We start from the raw sequence: 17,971 nt of genomic DNA, 5'->3' as shown, positions 1-17,971 counted from the left end.
TCCTCTATAAAAAGGACCTATCTCATAGGACTGTTGTAAAGAAAATATTTAGTAAACTTTATGAAATAATTACTAATGGAAAATAAAGCAGAATAACTTGCTTTTTCTTCTAATATTGCTGGCTTTATAATTTTATGTAACCAAAACTTTAAATTTTAAATAGCCTCTATCTTTTGTTTAGCTGAGAATTTAATTCCTAATTATAGATCTAAAAGGTACCACTTTTTCTTCTCCTTTAATATTTAAATAATGTGATCTTTTTCTATTTGGGTCAAACATCTATGTGGAATTTATTGTGGTATATGGCATATGCTACTGTAAACTTAAACCTATTTTCTGACAAAACAGCTTTCTATTTTTTCAAAATTTTTTGTACTAAATGGTTTGACCTCTCCAATTTCTAGGATACTGATTGCATTTGTTTTTCAGTCTTTAGGTTTTTATGTCCAACCTCATAAGTTTTGTATAATTATGCAATTCAGAGAAAATGAAACCAAACGCACTATCTTGACCCAGACACAGAATTTGTGTCTCTTCTCTATTTCTTCTGAACGTCCTATTGACAAGTGTATTTTATGCTGATCATTTTAATGGAGGAAATGCATTATTAAACACTCTAGTCCTTCCTTTTTCCACTGAAGGAAATACAAGACTAAGGACTCAAAGTCCTTCGTTTTAAAAAATGGTGGAAGCACACACCTACATAAGAGATAACTGTTTATCCTACTGAACTAAAATATTGTATAGTTGATTTTTTAAAAAACATTATATATTTACATAGGGGCGGAGGGAGAGGGAGGGGAGAGAACCAACTTGAGATTAGTACATTGATTTTCATCGTCCTCATGTTTAAAGCCTGATTATCAAATTCATCGATTATCTTGCCATATTGGCGACGACCACAGCGGGGGATAGGCTTTTAACGCCGCTGAAATCAGTTACTCGATGAAGAAGTATTCCTTAGGCATTTAAAAGCTAGACAGCCGCCGAGCACACTAACCGCCACAGGCAGCACATAAATGGTACATAATTAATTTTACAAGTTGCCCTAATGTGCGGAACAATAGTCCGAAGACCCAAGCGGCCATTGGCCCCTCTAGGCAAGTCCTTTGGCTCCATCATCTGGGACAGGGCGGCCCAGAAAGGGAATGCCGAGCTGCAGATTCTGGAGCAGCGACGGGAGCTCTCGCGCATGCGCCGCGAACACGTTCAGGCCCCTCTGTGCCCTCCCAGGGCCGCTCGAGGCGGACGGAGGTGAAGCGCTTTTGAAGAGGGCAGGCCAGGGAGTGAAGCACGAGGGCGGCTGCTCAGCATAATGGCAGTCACCCCACCCCAGCCCCGCGCGCTTTCCCAGCAGGCTGCGGGCTGTGCTCATTAGGCGGAAAAAGCGACCTCCCGATTGGCCTGCCCGGTCCTCGTGCCCTGGGCGTTAACCGCTGGGGGTGAAGCCTCGCGAAAGTTGGCACGTGCGCAGTGTGCAGAACCCAGCGGCGCCTGAGAAGTTGTCGTCGTTCGTCGCGAGTCGGCTACGCAGGGATCCTATAAAATATGTATTTACCCCCATTATTTCCCAACCGCCGGTTACTCGGGTTGAGTCCTTAGAGTCTTTAGTGTTTATTTTATTGTTTGAATGGGAAGAATGTCCAAATATTTTCAAAACCAACAAAAAGGGCCCATGACAACTTTTTGCAGGAGAATGTTGTGTCCAGGCCACAGACCACGAGAAGAGCAAATTGAGGCGGTCCAAACGTGCCCGGGCACTGGTTATCTGCCCATTCCTGGGCCGAAAATTAAAAGGAAAAAGCCACAAACCAAATAAAACTACAAAGGATTTGCTAAAAGTATAAGGAGGCTTAAAAATGCATATGCTTTTCTTCCCTTTGCTGGCTTTGGGAAGATTAGGATAGTCAGATTTGGTACAGTGTGTTATTTCCAGTAAAGGAGGAATAACGGTCTTATTTTAAACTGCAGACTAAAAAGGCAAATGATGGGAAATGAAATGGGTTTTTTGGGTAGGGAGGGCACTAGGGCATAATGGGATGACAACTTTTATTGGTAGTATTTATTGAGGGATTTGCCAGCTATTCCAAGTAGACCAAAAATGAATGCATTAAAAAGAAACAACAGGCAATATTATCTTTTTATAGTTTTTACAAATTAAATTTTACTTATGGGTCTAATTTCACAAACTTAAACTTGGCTTCTTACTTTCCCCTATATAATGATTCTTGCTACTCAAAGGTAAGAATAAAAAATGAGAAAATTATGGGAAGGAGGATTTTTTAAAAAGTTATTTAACTTTGGGCACGGAAATTTTCCATGTATTCATCTCTTCTTCATTAGAAATTCTTGTCTACTATGTATAGAGATAAGGTTTTAGAATGATGAAGATAAGGATAAAATCTGGAGTTAAAATTTTGTTGTTTTTTTTTCCCACAAAGGTTGGAATAAATTGGGTGCTTTTTTGAGGAAAAAATGGCCACTGCTCAGATGCAGAGGAATTGTATGGTATGACTCCATTTATATTAATATTATATTTTGCCAGCAGAAATAAACCTTTTATTATGTAAATAATTTCTATTCTGAGAAATAATGACCAATTAGCAAGTACTTGAGATGTTGAGACTACATTAAAAATTACTTTGGGAGCTTTTGCTAAAGTTGCTAGTTCAAATTCATTCTATACTGGGTCTTACTGAAAGTTGCTCAGTGACTTTAAGAAATATGTTTGTCAGCTTTAGTCAGTCTCTCTGGAAAAATAGGTCCTTCCCCAAAAGACACTTATATCAGTAGTTTTCTTCCGAGTGTTATTCTAAGTGTAGAAGAAACTGTTGTTTCTATGTAGTGTAAGGGGTTAAAATTCTAGCTAGCGGGCAATGGTTACAGTAGACTGACAAAAAAAGAATATGAAGTCACAAGTATTGATTGTATACTTGCATACAGTTATTCTACTACCAAATTAATGTTCAGCAGTGTAAAGTTCAATTACAAAAACGCTCTTTTATTTAGCAGGAGATCCCCCAAAACATGTTTCACTTTCAGGTACCTCCTCCTTTTCAGGACACTTAACCATTTAAAAGACTAATAGGGAAAAAGCAGCTAAACTTATTAAAAATTGTTATGGCATTATTTTTGTCAATTTCATTTTTTTACAATGACTATTGGAAAATATTTTAATTCTCCTTAAATTTTAGAGTGCTGTGATATTTCCCAATAAGATTTCAACTGAACAACAGTCCTTGGTGTTGGTAAAGAGGCTCCTAGCTGTTTCTGTATCCTGCATAACATACTTAAGAGGAATATTTCCAGAATGTGCCTATGGAACAAGATATTTAGATGGTAACATGATTTTTATGACGGTCTTTTTAAAGGATTGACTTTTTTGTTTTAAAATTCTAATTTAGCTTTGATTTATTGAGATTTTGATTTTTAAGGTTTTAAAAAATCTATTTGTCTCCTCTGCTTCACCCTTTGAAAGGCAGTGAAGACTGTTCTTCCCCTTTTTATCTGGTTTGAATTATTTCTACCTGTCACACTATACATTAGTAGTACAGTGGACAAAAGTAGTGTACTGTAGAACCTTCTATAGTAGTAATAGCTGTTCTTGTGCTAATTTAAATAAAGGAGAATAATGTGGACATGGTATACTATGCTCATTGACCTTTTTCAAACAGTTAATATCTTGGTCTTTTGAAACCACATTATATTCTTCAGATGGATTCTTAGCAAATACTTTGATGAAGATGATAGATTATGTTTTTTCTAATTTTTTTAGATTGCTACGTAATCTTCATAATAATGACATGGGGTTGGAACATATAGAGAAATTAAGGGACTATTAAAGTTTAAACTGACCAACTAGCTATCAGGCTGGACACATGTAAGAAGTAGGGGGAGATTGAATTCTATAGCAGAAAAGTCAGTTGGGTGAGGTTACTTACTACCGAATGGAGGAGACAGACATAACTCCAGAGGTTGGGACTATCATTCCAAAGAAACATCCCATCCTTCATTCAAGTTTTCCCCACCCCCAAAAGGAACTTACCATTGTCAGGTGGTCACCCCATCTATCTATAAAAGCTTTAGCCTTTTGGAAGTCTTTGACTTCCCTCTAGGTCACTTTCTCCAGCACCCATAAAAGACTATTTTATTCTAATTGGATTGTGTGAGAGTTGTAATTCTTTTTTTTTTTTTTTTTTTTTTTGGTGAGGCAGTTGGGGTTAAGTGACTTACCTAGGGTCACACAGCTAGTAAGTGTTAAGTGTCTGAGGCCGGATTTGAGCTCAGGTACTCCTGACTCCAGGGCCGGTGCTCTATCCACTGCGCCACCTAGCTGCCCAAGAGTTGTAATTCTTTAAAGAGGAATACCTAAGAACCCACACACCACCTATTTCCCCTGTGACAATGCCATATTATAATAGTGTTAATAATACATGTTCACATTTTTATTTTTTAAATATACATAATAATGTTCATTAAGTGATAATTCACTGCTAAAATTCAGCAATAATGTAAATTTAACCTTTGATATGGGGCAGCTAGGTGGTACAGATAGAATGCAGGGCCTGGGGTCAGCAAGATCTTCCTGAGTTCAAATCTGGCCTCAGACACTTACTAGCTGTGTGACCTTGGGCAAGTCACTTAACCCTGTTTGTCTCAATTTCCTCATCTATAAAATGAGCTGGAGAAGGAAATGGCAAACTCTTCCATTATCTTTGTCAAGAAAAAACCCAAACAGGGTTGATGAAGAATCAGACACAACTGACCAACAAAAAAACCATTGATATATAATAGCTAAAGAATTTACAATATCATATTGTATTCATAAATACAATTTCATTTATTATTTCTAGGTTTTTACTGTGTGTTTTTTCAAGAACCAAAATAGCATTTTCACCTTCACTATATTTTTATGTTTAGATCTTTGTGTCAAAATTCTGAGAGAAGACAAAAACTGTCCAGGATCCACTCAGTTAGTGAAATGGTAAGCATAAGAGTACCTAATAGGATAGCTTTTCCTTAAATCACAAGAATCTGTACTTGACTTTGTTTTAGCTATACATACTTTAAATTGTTTAACTGAATTTCAGTGACCCTCTTCAGCCCTCATAATGTTTCTTTTTTTCTCATAATGTTTCTTTAAGTCTCTTTTTAGTTTTATTGGTTTCTTTTTTTCTCAGGTCCTATACAAACACAATATACTCAGCTTCTTAATTACCTCTTATTACCCCCTCCCCCAATAGCTGCCAAACCCTGCATTTTTGCCTTTAGAATATTTCCTCTTGTCTCATTTCCTATTTCCTACTATAATTTTATAATTTTTCCATAATGTATAAAAGAAGACTCTGGTTAACCTAAAACAGTGAAACAATTTTAAAATCACTTTTGTAATGGGCTATCTTGAAGACTTATGCAAAGAACTTAATTTTCTGGAAATAAATTCAAATATGCAAAAGTTCAGGATAGAAGACAAATAACATTTGATTTTTTTAGGATGCTAGGATGCTATGATGCTTTGCAGAAAAAATATGTAAGTCTTCCATTGTCATTTCTTTACCTTTTATATCAGTAGATACAGCATTATCATGTTAAAGGATCGCTAATTAGAACTAAGAAAGGCATACTATAAATTAGATAAAAATCCAAATGACAGAATATTTGTAAAAAATAGCCTTGTTACTTTAAGTCATCTGTATCAATTGGAATTAATACTAAACAAGTGTTCCCAAGTCCTAACAGCCTTGTTTCAATTAATAGATTAAGACCTGCTTTGTAATTAACAATTTTTAAGTTAAAAACAGCATATTAAAGTCTGAAGAAAAATCCCCTTCTTTATGTGGTTTAATAAGCTTTCCACAATCTTTTTTTTACATAATTTACTTAAGTCATCCATATTTATAGTGCCAAGTGTACCAATACTGTATAGTATGAATTAACAGGGTTTGCATTAAAGAGAATTAACTACAGACTACTAATATAATATAATATAACTAAAATGTGATATAAACATAATCATGAGTATATATCTACATTTGTACAAAAATATATAGCCCTAGAAAAAATTGAAATAAGCTATTTTCAACTTTTCATCTTCCCTTTTTAGAGCTCCCCCAAACTCTTTTTTTTTTTTTGGTCCCTTTCCTTCCTATTTCCTTTAAGAATTCATGTTCTACCTTTCCTTTCTTAAAAGCAGCTCCCAGGAAAGGAAGTTGTATCATTCATGTAGAAGTGTGAATTATTGATGTCAACATTTTAAGTTTCTGAGAGTATTTAAGTTCTGATTTAAGCCAAAAAAAAAACCCCTTTACTTTTATTATTCATAACTCTACTAAGATTTTTGGCAGTAAATTGTCTTTTTGATACAGGATTATTGGGGGACAGGAGGGCTTTGCTAAGGCATTTATTTTTATAACTCGCCCTGTGCCATAGTAATTTGCTGTTGGGAATAGTGAAATAGGTTTAAAATGTTATGACCTGTCTTAAAATGTCTTACAAAATTAGGATTTTTTTTTTCTATTTCAGCTAAGGATGGTTGTTCTGGCTGTAAGTATTTTTGATTTTTTGATTCTTTTCAAGATTGTTTAATCTAACTTTATCTAAATGATGTTAAAATTAAAAGTAGCTTAACCAGTTGTTTCTTTTGCTGAATTTCTCTAATGAAATTTAATTAAAATAGCTTAGTTTTAAATAACTTTTCATTATTTTTAAATAGGTATACAGCAATCCAGAAGACCCTCAGGTAAGTTTGATTGCTCTAGTAAAATGATGCATCTAAAAAGACTTTATTTTTCAACTTGTGATATAACACAGGGGAGATATAAGAGACCTTTTCAGTTTTCAGAAGCTTTCACATACTTTCTTATTTGGTAAGGAAGCCAGGGCTCAGGGCTTGTTGAATGACTAATGCAGGGCCACTGAGATACATGGTAGTAATGGCATAATAGAGAACATCAAACACTGGTGAAGGACCTGCTGTGAGGGGTGCAAGGGGCTTGCAGAGACAGGTGGTTTATAATGCAGTTGGGAAATAAAATGTCAACAGTAAGAGCTGTGACACAGAGTATTACATAATAAGTGCATTGCTCTGGAAGGCTCCAGGGCACCATCTGACCAGAGGCATCAGAGAAGCTCAGTCAATGGCTTAGCATGCAGGTGGGCATTATAGGATGGTTAGAAATTCCACACACATAAGAGAAAAGGACTGAAGGCATTCCAGCAGAGAACTGTGCACAAGTGAGTGGAGGCAGGACATTGGCAGAGAGGGAGGAAAAGCTTGATTGGAATACGGAATTCATGGGGGAGAAGAGTAAATGAGGCTGAAAAGGCTGATGGCGCCACATCAGAGAAGGTCTTGATTGAGAGGCAGAGGATTTTAAGCTTTCCTTAGTCAACAAAAAAGGAGCCTCTAAATGTTTTTGAGCAAAGATGTGACTGTGCCAGATACATGTGCAAGAAGGATTATCCTGGAAACATTCGGGGGACATGGGAAAGCAAGAAAACTAAAAAGGCTAATGAGGCTGGGGTGGGTAGAAATGAAGGTGGAAGAGAGAGATATGACATTGTGATAGTAGAATCAGCAGCAATAGGGATAGGACCCATGACTACATTAATATATTGTATATATGTATTAGTATAAAGAATTCTGGAATAAGGGAACTCCCTTTTTGTAACTTAGAGTTGCCTCAGGAGGTTAAGTAGTTTGCTCTTATTCACACAGCCAGGAGGTATCAGAGGCCAGACTTCAGTCCTGGACTTTCTGGCTTCAAGGACATTTCTCTATCTCCCTGCCTTGTTACCTCTCATAACTAACTGAATAAGAGAGGTAAAATTAAGAGTCAAAGATAAAGCCTTTGGACATGGAAAATAGTTTAAATAATAATGCCACAGATAGAAATAGTGAAACAATGAGGTTCAGGTGGAAACAAAGAGCCTAGCTTTGGGCATGTGGAGTTTTGAGTCCCTGGTGATACACTGAAGTGAAATAAGTAGTTGGAGATGGGGTCCATATCTTATCTGTAAAATAAAGGGATTAGATTACAGGATCTTTAACTTTCCTTCTCATACTAAATCTCATAGAATTATGATCAAGATTTGGGAGTTGGCTGTACCCTGGAAATAAATTATTGGCAAGGCAAGAGGGTATAGAAATAGAAAAATGGGGGGCAGCTAGGTGGTGCAGTGGATAAAGCAATGACCCTGGATTCAGGTGGACCTGAGTTCAAATCTGACCTCAGACACTTTATACTAGCTGTGTAGCCCTGGGCAAGTCACTTAACCCTCATTTCCTACCAAAAAAGAGAAAAAGTGGAGCTTTAAAAAGAAAAAGAGGCTGGTAGAGATAAAGAAGAAGAACTAGGAAAAGTATGGAGTCTCTGAAAATAGAAGGAGAGACAGTCTGGTTAGAAAAAAAAGATTAATAGCATCACACCTGGAGGGCAGCTAGGTGGCACAGTGGATAAAGCACCAGCCTTGGATTCAGGAGGACCTGAGTTCAAATTCGGCCTCAGACACGACACTAGCTGTGTGACCCTGGGCAAGTCACTTAACCCTCATTGCCCTGCAAAAAAAAGAAAAGAAAAAAATAGTATCACACCTGCAGAAAGGCCAAAGAAGAGAAGAATGGAAAAAGAGACCATTCCCTTGGATAGTGACCAAACAGTTTTAGTAGGATGATGTCAAACTGTAGTGATGCCCCTCATACCAGGATTACTGTCCACTGTTTTTTACTATATCATGTTGGCTCTCTGCAAAATACTGCTCCTCCAGTAAACATGCACAGTACTTGAGGTCAGACAGAAGAAAGTCCAATGTTTTCTCTCACCTTCAAATGCTGAATAAACACCCTCAATCCTGATTGTACTCGTCATTTGGGATTTGAAACACATTCCAATCAGGGAGAGGAAAAGGAAAAAAGGAAAGGATGGGAACGAAGAGAAAGATGGAGGGAAGGAAAGAAAGGAAAACAAGAGTAAAACTCAGGGAAAGTTCTAAAGATACTTAGCTCTGAAGTCAGAGTAGAACAAGAATGAAGTTCCTCTCCATTTAAAGTCTTAGATTACACACAAAAAGATAAAACATCTAGATTTCTTGAAGGAAGAAAATGTATTTTTTTCCTCTGATTCTCTGGTATACAAATGAAAATACACTTGATTGTAAGGCCATATTAATCATAAAGGGCTACAGAAATGAGTTTTATGTTATAAAAGATGCTCAATGAATTTATGTTGATAATACTAGAATATATCACTTAGTCTCATTCTCCCCGGGGAATTGACAACACTGTTGATTTGATATGAGGCTGTGCAGAAATTGAACCTTATGACTGGGGGGAAAGACTGAATAAATATACAATCTTTCTTATAACTTGACCCATAAAGCCCTACTTCAGTGCCTATGGATTCTTGAAGACATACCAGCGAAACACAAATTTTGGCAGTGCTTCCAAGCTTTAAATAAGGACTCAGGGACAGCATATCTGTTAATCAAAGGCCTATGTAAATAGGGAGAAGACCATCATTACCAGAGGGTTGGGCACCAGGTTATATTTTTGGCTATTGTAGTGCAGACAGATTATCTACAAAGGCATATAGGGGTTGAAATCATGGATCCCTAATGTAGTGAAGTAAACTAAACAGTAAACAAACCAATTGTAAAGCAATATCCAATTATATTTTTAATTTAAAAAATTTTTTAATAGTTTATGTTTATATGTTGTGTTACAGTTTACAAAGTGATTTAAATATATTATTTAACTAATTGCACAACAGCCCATTGAGGTAGGCAGTGCAAGTATTTTTATATCCATTTTTCAAATGAAAAAACTGAGGCCTAAAGAGGCTAATTGCTATACACAGGTAGTTTAAAATTTCCCATTATCCATAGAGGGTTATGTCCTCTGCTCTTTTTTCTTTTAAATTTAAATTTTTTGTCCATTAGCTTTCTGTATACTTATAAAAATGGTTGTAGTCAATATAAAAACCATTTTTAATTCTATTTGTACTATTGAATTTATAATCTTTACATTTTAATAGCCAAATCAAAGCAGTAAATAAACATTTGAAAACTAACATTCTATATTAGATATATAACTATAATGTTTTATTTATATTTTAAGACAATTTCAGAATGTTATCAGTTTAAATTCAAATATACCAGCAATGGACCAGTTATGGATCTCACAAGGTATTGTCCTATTAGTTTCTTTCTTCCTTATTCACTTATTCATATTATATGATAGTGTTGTGGAAAACCTGGATAAAGAGTAGTAAAGGGTTGAAATTACTTAACAATTGTTTTGTTTGGGAATTGGAACCATTTAATAAAATTCCAACACTAGTCTCTTTGAATGTTTTTATAAAAAATTAATAAGATTATGAAGGCACGTTAATGTATTTAAAATTAGACTAAGAAGTAATTAACTAGTAAATGTTAGTAAAGCTCTTTGAAAATGAAGGTTTATTTTCATTTTCCAATGGTTTTTACCTGAATAATTTAATGTTGTGAAATACTTGAACACATTTTAAAATATTAAATTTGACATGTAAATTATTGATACCATTATTTCTCTAATATTTTGTTCTTTCCTAGTAAAAGCAAAGGCAGTAGTTCCAACCTGTCATCTTCTGACACAAAGAAAGCAAGTATTCTCTTAATTCGCAAGATTTATATTCTGATGCAGAATCTGGGGCCTTTACCTAATGATGTCTGTTTGACAATGAAACTTTTTTACTACGATGAAGGTACTATTTACATTGCATTTTGCTTTAACAGATACATGCAGATTTTATTATTAAAACAGCTGGGTTTAACTGTCATTTAGCTATATTGTCTTATAGCTATGATACTTATAAACTTCAGGAAACTTCCCATTTAATATCAGTCTTTGAGAAAGTGGCTTGGAATAATTTAACTATGTAAAATGTTATTACTACATATATTTATGGGACACTTGCCTCTTAGTACATATACTTTATTTGATTATGAGTTATTTATTTGTGATAATGCATTCGGAACTCGGGTAAGACTCTATGAATTACACTGTTAATTTTTCTTTGAGTTCATAAAAAATGCCGTTTTTATATATTATTTTTCTTGTAGTTACACCACCAGATTACCAGCCTCCTGGTTTCAAGGAAGGTGATTGTGAAGGAGTAATATTTGATGGGGAACCCATGTACCTAAATGTGGGGGAAGTTCCAACACCTTTTCATACCCTTAAAGTGAAAGTGACAACTGAGAAAGAACGAATGGAAAACATTGATAAAGCTATACTAACACAGAAACAGTTAAAAACACCACTACAGAAAATCTTGATGGATAAAGAAGATCTAGAAGCACAGGAACAGTTTATGGATGTAAGAATTTGTGAAGACCTGTAATGGGTGATAGCACCATGTTTTACATTGGTGGCTGGAGTTGGGGAGGGATCATTGACCTTGTTTTCTGTGAATTTCATTTAGTACCACCTAAGTAGCACATTGGACAAAGTGCTGGATCTGAAGTTAGGAAGACCAGAATTCAAATTTAGCCTCAGATACTTACTAGCTATGTGATCTTGGGCAAATAACTTAATCTCTGTCTGCCTCAGTTTCCTCATTTATAAAATGGAGATAATAAAAGCTACTTCCCAAGGTTGTGGCAAGGATAAAATGAGAGAGTATTTGTAAAATACTTTGTAAACCTTAAATATTAAATACGTTAAATACATTATACTAAATACAGATGCTAGCTATTATTATTACAAACCTATATAGAATTTGTAAGAAGTGATTTGCTAGGGGCAGCTAGGTGGTGCAGTGGATAGAGCACGGACCCTGGAGTCAGGAGTACCTGAATTCAAATCCAGCCTCAGACACTTTACACTTACTAGCTGTGTGACCCTGGGCAAGTCATTTAACCCCAATCGCCTCACCAAAAAAAAAAAAAAAAAAAAGAAGTGATTTGCTAAGTAGTGATATCTGGCTCAATGGCTCCCAGTGATGCTAATATTCATTTCAGCAAATATTTATTTTATTTATATTCTGATGTAGAGTCAGTGTCCTTTACCTCATGATATCTCTTTGTCTACAGCACTTTATTTACTACAATGTGCAATGCACTAATACTAGGTACTGGGGATACAAAAAAGAGAACCAACATAGATGATACCCTTACAGATCTTAGAATCTTGGGTGGGGAATACATAGACACAAATAACCTGTACAAGAAAGAATCGAATAAATGCTAAAGAGCTATCCAGGCAGAGTACTCTGAGTAATTTGAGGCAGGAGAGATAATATTCATCTGGGGAAGAGAAGTAAGACTTCATAGAGTAGGTTGAATCTGAGTTGGGCCTTGAAAGAAGAGAGACTTCAAAACATGGCTTTGGGAGGAACGTAAAGATAGTCCATTTAGGCATAGGTGATTGAACAAGCAAAGATGAGATGGGAAGAGTCAAGATAAGACCAGAGAATAGAAAATAATAGACTCTGGCTACAACTGTGAATAAATGGATGAATAAGTAGCAAGATGGTATAGTGGATGATTCCATAAATCAGGAAGACCAGAGTTCAAATCCAGTTTCATACACTTAACAGCTGTGTGACCCTGAGCAAGTCATTTAACTTCTGTCTGCCTGTTTCCTCATCTGTTGAATGGGAATAGTAATATCACCTTCCTCCCAGAGTTGTGAGGCTGACATGAGATGAGAGTGAGGAGAGAGATAAAATATCATGTGGAGTCAAGGCTCATCTTAGTTGCCTTCCTCTGGACAATCTCCAGCTTATTACTGAACTTAAATGGTGGTTTCCAGAACTGAACACAATACTGCAGCTGTGGTGCTTCAATGATACTGGACAGATTATACTGAGACTATTTTCTCTCTATTCCTGGAAACTGGGCTCCTCTTAATACAACTCAATACTACAGTAGCTTTTTGGCTGCTACAAATACTGCCAAATGAATGAAGCATATATTAAGTGCTTACTATGTGCAGAGCGCTATGATAAGCCCTAGAGATATAGACAGAAAAACAAGACAGTCCCTTCTCTCAAGGAGCTGAAATTCTAGGGGAAAGACAACCTATAGGGAAGGTTTCATCTGCAAGTCAGATGGAAAGGTCCCATGGTAATTAGGGTACAGTGGTGAAGAAGATGCTACTGTCTTTTATCATTTTCTGATGTAGAACTGATGTGGAAAATCATACGTAGGCTCTGACCTTTGTCTGTCCCAGACAGGCCCTGGCCTTGCTGTGTTCCAGCTGCTGCTGTAGGCCTGTCTCTCCTTTGTCCTTTGTAAGGTAATCACTGACCTCATCCTTGTTTGACGTACTTGTATGTATCTTGCTATCCTGTAATGATGACTCTACCACTATACCACGCCTACTCTTTTTGTATATAACCAGGTGGGCTACAAGACTTGGGGCCCATTGTTGGAGGTTTGAATCCCCCCGCTTGGGCCCACGCATAATAAACTCTCTCTCCACCTCAAGAACCTGGCTGGGTATTTTCTGTGTCAATTGTGCCATAAAATTTGGTGCGTTGGCTGGGAACCGTCAACCACGATTGGCCCCTCATGCCACTGGTTCAGGCCTCGTGGACTCTCCGAGAGCCCTGTCATGGACAGGGAGACACCATCTGAATTGTTTTCAGGGCCCTTTCCAGACAGGGCCCTCTGAAGTAGCCTACCACGGTGTAACCTGGTATCCAGGCTCATTTGAGGTGCATAAGATAGAGAACCATTTGATAATGTTAAGGACTTTGGTGGCAAGAACTTATCTTTCTAGTTCTTCAGTAGCTGTGACTATAGCCCCTTTAAGAGCAGTTGCCAGGCTGCATCTCCAGAGGGGTTGCTTCCCAGGATGATGGTACCTGAGGACACAGGACTGGAAGCACTGTTTTTCCCAAAGCTTTTCGGTTCAGAGTGGGGCAGGATATTTTTCTGGACTTTCTTTATTAAGGTCCAAGGGAAAATTTTTTGGTCAGGAGGAAGTAGTGTTTTGACTTGCTTGGCACATGCTACTTCCTCTTTGTCTCTCAGAGTACCTTGCTGCTTCACCAGGATGACTTGCCTGCCTTAGCATATGGCAGTTGGGTGACAGCTGGTGAGAATGGCTGGCATGTTTTTCATAGGAAGCATGTATGCAGCTGATGGCTATGAGGACTGGGCTGGAAGCATACTGAACCATAGTGAGCTGGCTGGCCACTAAGATGCTCAGATCTTTTTCATACCAGCCACTCTCTATCCCTATCTCCCCCATCTTATCCTTGTGAAGTTGAATTTTTTGGGACCTAAGTGTAAGATATTATGTTGATCCCTAATGAATGTTATCTTGTTAAATCCATCTTAAAGTTTTAGCCCACCAAGATCCCTTTGGATCCACACTCTGTCATCTATCGTTTAGGTATTCCTAGCTTTGTTTGTTGATTTGACTTGTCTTTCTGACTCCAAGCCCAACACTATCCACTCTATCACTCTACCAGCTGAATTCCTACCTACCCTTTAAATACCAATTCAAGTATCACTTATTCATATGACTACAGATTTAGATCTGGAAGGGACCTTGGAGACCTTGTAAATTTAGTGAACATGCCTTCTATATCTTTATTCAAGTGCTTGATAAAAGCATTAAATTGCACAGATCCCTGGGGAACTTCCCCAGAAACCTTCTACCATGTTGATGTTGACCCATCAATGACTATTCTTTGAGTCAAGTCATCCAACTTGTTCTGAGTCTGATTGTATTATCTAATCCATATATCTCAGTCTTCTTCACAAGAATAGTATGATGTTAAAAAAAAATGTTAATATGAATATTATACTCTGTGATTTAGGCTCAAGTCTGCCAGAAACAGTGTTTTCTGAATATGTAACCAAGCCATTTCTAAATTGGAAAAAGAGAGGTCCAAATGGCATAGTCATATGCCTTCTGACATGACTCTCTGCTCCAAGAAGATTCAGGTAACATTTATGAGAATCTCAAATAAAGAAAAGATCACAATATATTATAACATAGCTTTGGGTTAACATTCCAGAATAGAGTTCCTTCATGTGATCATTATTTTAATACTGAATTTCAAAAGAAAAGACACTGTCCCCAGGTGCATTATGTACAGCATCAGTCAGCTGGATAGGAAAGCAGTCATTGCATCTAGACAGGAATTAGGTTATCGTCCTTATTCCATTTCAGAGGAAGGCCCTAGCTTTTTTTTTTTTTTTTTTGGTGAGGCAATTGGGGTTAAGTGACTTGCCCAAGGTCACGCAGCTAGTTAAGTGTCAAGGGCCTGAGGCTGGATCTGAACTCGGGCTCTCCTGAATCCAGAGCCAGTGCTTTATCCACTGCACCACCTAGCTGCCCCAGAAGGCCCTAGCTTTTGTTCTTCCCTAGAAAAGTTTTTAGTATTTCTTAAAATTTCTAGAAAAATTAAAAAGGGGTTTATTTTTCAAATGCTTTCATAAGATACTTTGTTAAAAGCTTTGATAATACTTAGGTAAACTATATCCACAGCATTCTCATCTCTTAGTTTAGTAATTCTCTCAAAGAGGAAATGAGATCAGTCTTCCATGACCTGCTTGGTGAGGCCACTTTAGTTTTTTGTAATAACTCCTTCCCTTCCTAGATGCTAACCAGCTGTAACTTTAACAATCCAATCTAGAATTTCCTGGGAATCTCAGCCAACCTTACTGGCCTGTCTGTAGTTTGCAGAAGCTATTCTTTTTCCTTTTTTGAAAATCAGGACAGCATCTACCCTTTTCCCAACTTGTGGTGCCTCTCCAGTTTTCCATGATCTTCCATATATTGCTGACAGTGGCTCAGCCAACACATCAGCCAACTCTTTTAGGACTCAAGGATGTCATCCATCTGAGCCAAGTGACTTGGATTCACAGAAAGCACCTGGTGCTTTCTGGGCATCTCCTAATCTTGGGTATACACTACAGGTTAGTTATTTTTGTTGTGTCCTTTCCAGGATAAAAGTTATTCTCCACTGGGAAAACCAAATAAGAAATCAGCAGCTCACCTTTGTCTCTGTTGTCAGTCATCTTCATGATCCCCCTAAGAACCACTGGACAGTCTTATTTTGATCCTCCTCTTCCATTATAACTTTAAAAAAAAAATGTCCTGCACTGCACTTGCCAGACTAAGCTCATTTTGAGCTTGAGTGTTCCTGTTACTATTTTTACAGGACCATGCCTAGTTTTTATCTTCAGTCTCAATTGCCTGGCTTTACCTCAGTTTTCTCAAATTTATTTCTATAATCTGATTTGGTTACTGTGCATCTACAGTGGTGTTTTCAGACAAATCGCACCTTTCCACTTCATTGAAATTGTTTCCCTTTATGTCTTTAGAACTTCTTACTCACATTCTGAATATTATACCTGGGCTGACTTCCCCCAGAAACATTTTACTCCCTAGGATCATATCTATCTTTTCTTTTAATTCTGCATGCCCCAAATCTAGGTAGTATCTCAGATTATGTCCTCATTTCCTTTCCTTTAGTGCAAATTCTAAGAGAAGGTGGTTACCTTTTCCCAGGATTTGCATAGTTTTCACTATATTCATATAGTTTCTCCCTTTTAGTTAGAATAAGATGCAGAATAGAGTTTCTGCTTTTTGGTCCCTCCGCTTTTTTGAAGGATGAAATTATCACTAAGGCAAATCAAGAAGGCCACTCTGCTTTTGGTACAGAGAACTCAAACAGATGAAGTCTCTTAGCACTACTAAAAGAGGCCTTTGTGCCAGACTTGTGATATATTTCCTAAATTCCTTATCTGTTTCTTCATCTGTAAAGTTCAGGGGGTTGGACCAAAGGATCGTCAAGGTCCCTTCCAGCTCCAAATCTGTAGCCCTATGAATAAGTAAAACTTGAATTGGTGGTTTTTAAAATTAATTAATTTTTTGCAGGGTAGTGGGGGTTAAGTGACTTGCCCAGGGTCACACAGCTAGTAAATGTCAAGTGTCTGAAGCCAGATTTGAACTCAGGTCCTCCTGAATCCAGGGCCAGTGCTCTATCCACTGTGCCACCTAGCTGCCCCTGGGAGATTGTTTTAATAATGCCCCCTTGAATTGGTCTTTTAAAGGGTAGGTAGGAATTCAGGTGTAGAATGATGGAGTGGATAGTGTTGGGCTTGGAGTTAGGAAGACAGATATTTATGAAGTGCTTTCTATGTGCCAGGCCTTCTGCTGAATGCTGACCTATATTCAAATCTAGCCTCAGATCCTTACTAGCTGTCTGACCCTGGGCAAGTCATTTCTTTCAGCCTCAGTTTCTTCATCTTTAAAATAGAGATAATAGAGATAAACTAGCACCTAGCTCAGGGGTTGTGGTGAGAAGCAAATGAGTAAATGTATATAGAGCATTTGGCAAACTTTTTTAACAGCTGGAAGGGTAGACATTTCAGAAAGAGTACAGCCTTACTAAATAATCATAGGATCATAGACTTGGAACTAGAAGTAGAGAGGCCTTTGAGCCTAATTCCCTTATTTTACAGATGAGTAAACTGAGGCACAGAGAGCATGTGATTTATCAAGGGCCACATGGCTGGCATATTTCTGAGGCAGAATTTAAATTCAGGTTTTTCTAATTCCAGAACCAATATTTTACTGCCTAATTATCATCATCATCTTCTTTTTTTTTTTTAAGTGAGGCAATTGGGGTTAAGTGACTTGCCCAGGGTCACACAGCTAGTGTCAAGTGTCTGAGGCCGGATTTGAACTCAGGTCCTCCTGACTCCAGGGCCGGTGCTCTATCCACTGCACCATCTAGCTGCCCCAATCACACAATTATTGTTAAAGGTATGATTAGAACTCAGGTCTTTCTGACTTCCAAGTCCATTGAACTATTCACTATACTGCCCTGCTTCTTTCTGAATATGAAAGTAGTAGATGAAATTGACAGGGTTTGGATGTGGAAAATGAAGACAAGAGTAAGAGGTGACTACAAGGTTTGAGGGTAGTGGCATAAAAAGAAAATAAATTCAATTTTTTGACATGTTG

The 17,971-nt window shown here is 37.3% G+C and overlaps 1 protein-coding gene across 1 annotated transcript in view; it reads left to right on the top strand.

Moving 5' to 3' along the window:
* The first annotated feature begins 2,475 nt into the window (after positions 1–2,475).
* Positions 2,476–17,971, top strand: part of HORMAD1 (HORMA domain containing 1) — a 31,656-nt gene continuing 16,160 nt past the window's right edge. Inside the window, exons 1-9 of the mRNA XM_043963258.1 lie at positions 2,476–2,508; positions 3,195–3,339; positions 4,921–4,984; positions 5,494–5,530; positions 6,523–6,543; positions 6,713–6,739; positions 10,115–10,182; positions 10,588–10,739; positions 11,098–11,354. Of these exons, the coding sequence (XP_043819193.1) occupies positions 2,476–2,508; positions 3,195–3,339; positions 4,921–4,984; positions 5,494–5,530; positions 6,523–6,543; positions 6,713–6,739; positions 10,115–10,182; positions 10,588–10,739; positions 11,098–11,354 (804 nt within the window). The remainder of the gene's footprint in view (positions 2,509–3,194; positions 3,340–4,920; positions 4,985–5,493; positions 5,531–6,522; positions 6,544–6,712; positions 6,740–10,114; positions 10,183–10,587; positions 10,740–11,097; positions 11,355–17,971) is intronic.

Source organism: Dromiciops gliroides, chromosome 4, assembly GCF_019393635.1.
Source record: "Dromiciops gliroides isolate mDroGli1 chromosome 4, mDroGli1.pri, whole genome shotgun sequence".
Classification (NCBI taxonomy): domain Eukaryota; kingdom Metazoa; phylum Chordata; class Mammalia; order Microbiotheria; family Microbiotheriidae; genus Dromiciops; species Dromiciops gliroides.
The sequence above is the reverse complement of the archived record's forward strand: the minus strand, read 5'-3'. Positions and strand labels throughout refer to the sequence as shown.